The 6,837-nt window shown below is 39.6% G+C and overlaps 1 protein-coding gene across 1 annotated transcript; it reads left to right on the forward strand.

Annotated features, from left to right (window-relative positions):
* Window positions 1-17: 17 nt before the first annotated feature.
* Window positions 18-2,887, forward strand: LOC125482542 (digestive cysteine proteinase 1-like). The gene is made up of 3 exons (XM_048594634.1): window positions 18-166; window positions 282-471; window positions 2,298-2,887. The coding sequence occupies exons 1-3, from the start codon at window positions 164-166 to the stop codon at window positions 2,483-2,485; spliced, it is 381 nt and encodes a 126-aa protein (XP_048450591.1). The 5' UTR covers window positions 18-163; the 3' UTR covers window positions 2,486-2,887.
* The last annotated feature ends 3,950 nt before the right edge of the window (window positions 2,888-6,837 follow it).

Consider the following 6,837-nt stretch of genomic DNA (forward strand, 5'->3'; position numbering starts at 1 on the left):
GGCAGTACGGTGTGATCAGCACATGTCAATCAGACAAAAGCAGAAACATTCCTGCGGACACAGCTTTTTAAAGACAGGACATCGAATATAAACTATGTCTGGAGACTGAGAAAACCACGTTGAAAGAAATTAATTAAACTGCGGTAATATTAACTAGATATGAATGGTATGTTGTCAATGTAAAGTCAGATATTGAAAGCCAGATTATTTTCAATCGTGTCTCTGAAATCTTTCCTTTTTTTTCTGGTTCCCTCTCATTTTGATGTGCTGTTTATTCCTAGAATGGATTCTGCCACTATAATCAATCCACACTTATAGCCAAACTGAACAGTTACACCAGTGTCACTTCAGGAGACAGAGAAGCATTAAAAATGGCCATCTTTAAAAATGGACCAGTGGCTGTTGGGATTGATTGTGCACATAAATCCTTTCAGTTTTACAGCAGTGGTGTTTATTATGAGCCAGAGTGCGGTAAGTCTTCTAGCTTCCATAATGTGCTAATGGTAAGAAATATAATAGAGTTTTATTTGGAATAAACCTTAACAGTCCAATAAATTTAACCCCTATCGTTTGAATATGTTACCATTACTGCAGCGAATGTAGCTGCTGTAATCATAGCAATTATAGAAAACAACTTTAATTTTTCAACAGCAGACAGGTGATCAAAAAACATTATATCTGTGGGGCAACTACTTGAAATGTTTGACTCAGAAATATAGCAAACATGATTTCAAATTGGGGGGAGTAGTTGCACTGGAGGCTATGTAATCAGAAATTGCTGAAAAATCTCAGCAGATCTGACAGCATCTGTGGAGAGAAAGCAGAGTTCACGTTTCTGGTCCAGTGACCCTTCTTCAGGACTCTGAAGTAGAACTCTGAGTTCTAAAGAAGGGTCACCTGACCTGAAACTTTAACTCCAATTTCTCTCCAGAGATGCTGCCAGACCCACTGAGATTTTCCAGCAATTTGTTTTAGTTTCTGATTTCCAGCATCCATAGCTCTTTCGGTTTTAGTAGGCATTGGGGTGTTTGGTTAGCTCAGTTGGCTGGAAGGCTGGTCTATAATGCAGAGTGATACCAGCAGCACAGGTTCAATTCCCATACCAGCTGAGGTTACTATAAAGGACTCTCCTTCTCAATCTCTCCCTCAGCTGAGACAGGGTGACCCTGAGCTTAAGCCAGCATCAGTCATCTCTCTCTAGTGAGAGAGCAGCCCTATGGTCAGTGGGGCAATGGTGACTTTGCTTTTAATAGTACCTAATATTCTTAAGTAGACAAATAATTATTCAAAATATTAAATACAATATTTAAATGCTGCCATTATTTTATGCTAATATTAAATAAGCAATGATTAGCATAATGTTTGGATTACTGAGCTAGTAATTTAGAGAGTTGGACAAATAATCAACAGAATTGAGTCTAAATCCAATCAGGTCATCTGGAGAAATTAAATTCAGCTCAAGAAGTAAAGCTGGAATAAAAATTCATTCACTCCGTTGATGACCATTACACCGTAGGATTGGTGTAAAATCCCAAATGGCCCTTTAAGGGGAGGAAATGTGCTGGCCTTTCCAATCTGGCCTATATGGCAACCTGGAATTAAGAGTCTAATGATGACCATGAACTCATTACTAATTGTCAGAAATATCCATCTGGTGCACTAATATCCTTTAGGGAAGGAAATGCCCTCCGTTCCTGGTCTGGCCTTCATGATACTCCAGACGCAATGCAAAATCTCTCTGGGCAATTAGAGATGGGCAAAAACACCCTCATCCTGTGAATGAATTAAAAAATGTGATACTAGATCTACAACAACATGATCGACTCTGACTCTGAAATGGCCAGGTAAATTATTGAGTTGTTGAGAAAGTGTCACACCACCATCACCAAAAGGACAAAAAGACATTAATTGATGGCCTTGCCAGTGACTTTCCAATTCCTCTGAATGAATGTCAAAAAATAACGGTGGTTGGATATTTGGCAGATGTTTTCTCATTTTGACAGAACAACTTACTAATGAACCAGTCAGTCTGTGTCTCCATTTATCCAATTGTGCCCACTCCACCCCAGAATAAAGGATATGCCCCAGTTATTTGTGTGGTGAAAAATGGGGCAGCTTTGTGCAATTTATGTGTATGGATGGCATCAAATGTTACCCTGAAAACATTCTGATTCGTGCTTGTTTATGTTATGTAAGTATGAAATTTGCTAAAGGAAATTGAGACAAACTTTATGTGAAAGAAGTGTAAGGGAATCACTGCATTGATATCCTTTAATGTTATGGTCTTTCTAACTTAGGAAATGACCTGGAAGATTTGAATCATGCTGTGCTTGCAGTTGGTTTTGGAACACTTGCTGGTCAGCCATACTGGCTCATTAAAAACTCCTGGTCAGCATACTGGGGAAATGATGGATACATACTGATGTCCATGAAAGACAACAACTGTGGAGTTGCAACAGATGCAATTTATGTCACCCTGGAGTGACTGCACAGAAAGATATGTGAACATTTGACTCGTGTTATTTCCTCAAATACATTATCATTTAGTCAGAATTTATTTTTACACAGATAATTTCAACAGTCCTTGTCAGCATGAAGTGTAATAATCAAATACAAATGCAATAATGATCAATAAAGTTTAATCTTTAATTTCTTTCCTTAACTGCGAACTCTTGAAAACTATTGTGTATATGGCTGCAGAGTGCTTCTTTTTCATTATTGATGGAAGAGAAACATATTGGCACATAAAGGAAACAGTGTGATTATGCAGATGCAGCATTTCTTATGCTTCATGCTGGAAAACACTTATCCCAATAAATCATTGTAGAATGCTTCTTCTGGGACGACGTCCTTTTGTTCATCAATAAATGGATGTATGTAAAATGAACACAATGATTCTCTTACAAATTGCACAAAACTAAAGCACAACAAAAGAATGTAATTGACTAATTTTCCTACAACATAAATATAAAATTGTTACTAATAAATCTAATAAGAAACTCAGAAACAAAGTTTTTTTTTAACCAGAGCATGGTAAAAATGTGGAACATACGAAGTGGTTGAGGTGTGCAGTATATATGTGTTTAAAGGGAAGCTGGATAAACATAGGGGAAAATGGAGTAAAGAGGTGTGCTGACAGGATTAGATGAAGTAGTTAGGAGGAGGCTAGTGTTGAGCATGAACACTGGCAGACAACTGGTTGGATATCCAAGATCATGGTGACAAGTTGCTCCCTAACTGCTCATCCTAATTGTTGGACGTGAAGGAACAAGGAAGGACATACCAGTAAAGCTGATGAATGACACACAGTGAAACAAACCAAAACAGAAATTGCTGGAGAAACTCAGCAGGTCTCGGAGCATCTGCAGAGAGGAAATGGAGTTAATACTTTGAGCCCAGTGACCCTTCTTCTGAATGGATTCTTCAGGATTCTGTCCTGAAGAAGGAAGATATCAAACTTGAAACACTAACTCTGTTCTTCCCTTTCTGCCAGACCTGCTGGGGAAAAGACCTTCATTATTGACACTATCCATGACCTTCATGATTTTATAAATTTCTACAAGATCACCCCTTAGCCTCTGAAGCTTTAGGGAAAATAGCCCCAGCCTATTCAGCCTCTCCCCAAAGCTCAAACCCTCCAACCCTTGCAACATCCATGTAAATCTTTTCTGAACCCTTTCAAGTTTCACAACCTCTTTCCTATAGCAAGGAGACCAGAATTGAACACAGTATACCAAAAGTGGGCTAACCAATGTCCTGCACAGTCACAACATAACCTCCCAACTCCTATACTCAATGCACTGACCAATAAAGACAAGTGTACCAACATCTTCTTCACTACCCTGTCAACCTGCAACTCCACTTTCAAGGAACTATGAACCTGCAGCTCAAGGTCTCTTTAGTCAGCAACACTCCCCAGGACCTTACCATTAAGTGTATAAGTCGTGCCCTGATTTGCCTTTCCAAAATGTAGCACTTCACATTAAACTTCTTCTGCCATTTTTCGGCCCATTGGCCCATCTGATCGAGGCCCAGTTGTACTCTGAGGTAACCTTCTTCGCTGTCCACCACACCTCCAATTTTGTTGTCATCTGCAAACTTACTAACCATATTCCTATATTCACATACAAATATAAATGACAAAAAGCAGTGGACCCAGTACCGATCCTTGTGGCACACCGCTGGTCACAGGCCTCCAGTCCAAAATCCATCTCTCCACCACCATCCTCTGTCTCTTACGTTCGAGCCAATTTTGTGTCCAAATGGCTAGTATTTCATGTGATCTGGCCTTGTTAACCAGTCTGTCATGTGGAACCTTGTGAAACGTATTACTGAAGTCCATACAACATCTACTGCTTTGCCTTGCTCACAAAAACAACTGTGTGAGATGTGTACTGAAGAGTGGACCCCTTCCCCTAAACTTCAGAGTACAAACCTCTTCAGTAACATGGCTGCTTCATAACCAAGGTGTTTCCTTGCACAAATGCTTTACAGTGTTTAGAAGTGAAGCCTCTCCATGTTGATCAGCTCATGAGAAGTCTCAGTCATACTCACCATTGCTTGTTGTTGTTAAATGCTTCCAGGGTTAGAGGTGAAGCCTGGCGAGGTCAACAATCTGTCCAAGAGAGGCAGAGTCATTGGCTGACACCTGCAAAACTGACTGGAGCAGGCAAGATGGGCTTAACTCAAAACTTGTGCTCAGCTCAAATTGTCATCAATTTGTGCTCATGGCTGTATCCAAGTCGTGTGCAAGCCTTTGGTGAAAAGAAGTACCAGATGTGTACATTTTCTTCACTGCAATGATGGTGCATGAACTGCTGAGCATTGTAGCTTATTTTACATTTCAAGTGTGAATCCTGGCAGACAATTGAGAGGTGGTGCCACTGTGATGCCAGTCATGCTACTTTGGTCACTGCACTAAAGTGGCAGAAATTGATTGCACATGAGTCATCTGATGGAGATGCCTGGCACTCAGCCTCCTATATGACAAACCTCTGTGGACACATAATGAAAGCACAAATTTATTATCTGCTGTTCTCAAAAAAAAATGACGTGACATCAAGCACATCCAGATAAGTACAAAGTTAAAAAGAGATAGTGTCCTGTAAAAAAAAATAAAAAGAATAGATAGTTTAAACTCCCCAGGGTATCCTTGAGACATCATGTTTTAACCTAAAACAATGATTGTTTAAATGCATTAGCACCTATTTTTCTTTGTCCTTTTGGCTGTCAGTATTCTGATGTTTACTTTTAATCAGCTCTGTCCCTGGTCACTTTTTCCTCTTGAGAGTATGAGAGTATTTTTGCTCATTGGTTCCAGCCACCAGATGTGGTTGATGTTTGATTCAGTGTATATTCCTGAGAACAGCCCAACACTTTGAACCTCACCAGATTCGAGTGAATCTGTATTGCACCCTCTCTGAGTGGGTAAAAATCTGCCTTACGCTGCAAACTGTCACACACCTCAACCAGCTTTATTAAAAACAAATCTACTCATTTATTTCATTACTACTTGTGGGACCTTTTGGTAGACAAATTAAATATCATATTTTCTTATGTTAAAACAGTGCCTTCATCTCAAGTGTATGCAATTAGTCGTGAAGCTCTTGGGACATCCTGAAGCCGTGGAAAGTGCTACATTAACGCAGTTTTTGCTTCTTAATGAGTGTTTGGGCTGGACAGCGGGGTACATTTCAGAAATAAACATGATGTGGACTGGAATGGACAAAGTCAGAAGTCAGACGACACCAAGTTATAGTCCAACAGGTTTATTTGAAATCACAAATTTTTGGAGCATATCCCCAAGCTTGTGATTTCAAGTAAACCTATTGGACTATAACCTGGTGTCATGTGAGACGTAAACATGACTGAATGATCTCTCAATCACAAGAATCCACAGTTCAGGCTCTTGTCTGCATTGTGCTACTTCACACTGCCGATAAACAAAACAATACTGGAAAAACACAAACAGGATCTTCAAAGAGAAATCATAAGTTATGAAATGCTTCAATCTCAACACTCTCACTTTTGATTCAACTTCTTCATGACTCCAGGACAAGCTTCTAATCACAGATTTGTTCAATCACCAACACAGTTTCATTCTACCGAAGTAACATTGTCATTTTAATACTGCCATTCCACCCATAGAGTCATAGAGCACAGAAACAGATCCTTCAGTCCAAACCATCCATGCTAACCAAGTGTCCCAATCTGTCAGAGGCTGTGAGATAGAGTCGTTGTGTATATTCCCCATTCTGATGAAGTGTCAATGGACCCAAAACATTAGCTCTGTCTCCTCTTCACAGATGCTGCCAGATCTGCTGAAGTTTTCCAGCAATTTCTATTTTTATTTCTTTCAGATCTCCAGCATCTACAGATCTTTGCTACAACAAAACAAAGTATTATATTCTCAATTCTGAAGAAGAGTCACTGGACTCGAAATATGAACTCTGTCATTTTTTTTAACAGATGCTTCAGATCTGCTGAGTTTCTCCAACAATTTCTGCATTTGTTCTGCAGTTCTTTGTTTTAATTAAAGGAAACTATGGACAGCCTGAAATAATAAAATACAGGCACTAGTTCCTAATTCAAGGTATATCCTTAGATCTCACTTTGAACACTATAGACTGTCTCGTTTGAAGTCAATGTTTGTATTTTGCTGTTTCCTCTGTTGTGTTCAATTATTAGCGTTCAGCTGAAAGTCGTGATTGAGCTGCTTACGGTTAGGTCCAAAGTTTGCAACATGTTGGTCCGATGACCATGTCTAAATGTCTCGTGCAGTGTGGCGCTGATGGGGATGTGAGTGTGGGTGCTGGTGGGGATGTGAGTGTGGGTGCT

This window comes from Rhincodon typus, unplaced genomic scaffold, assembly GCF_021869965.1.
Source record: "Rhincodon typus isolate 14 unplaced genomic scaffold, sRhiTyp1.1 hic_rhity00012090, whole genome shotgun sequence".
In the NCBI taxonomy this organism is placed as follows: Eukaryota; Metazoa; Chordata; class Chondrichthyes; order Orectolobiformes; family Rhincodontidae; genus Rhincodon; species Rhincodon typus.

Excerpts from the sequence above, each read along its gene's own strand:
- LOC125482542 (XM_048594634.1), top strand. Across the intron at positions 472-2,297 it reads TTATTATGAGCCAGAGTGCG|GAAATGACCTGGAAGATTTG; the intron begins GTAAGTCTTCTA and ends TTTCTAACTTAG.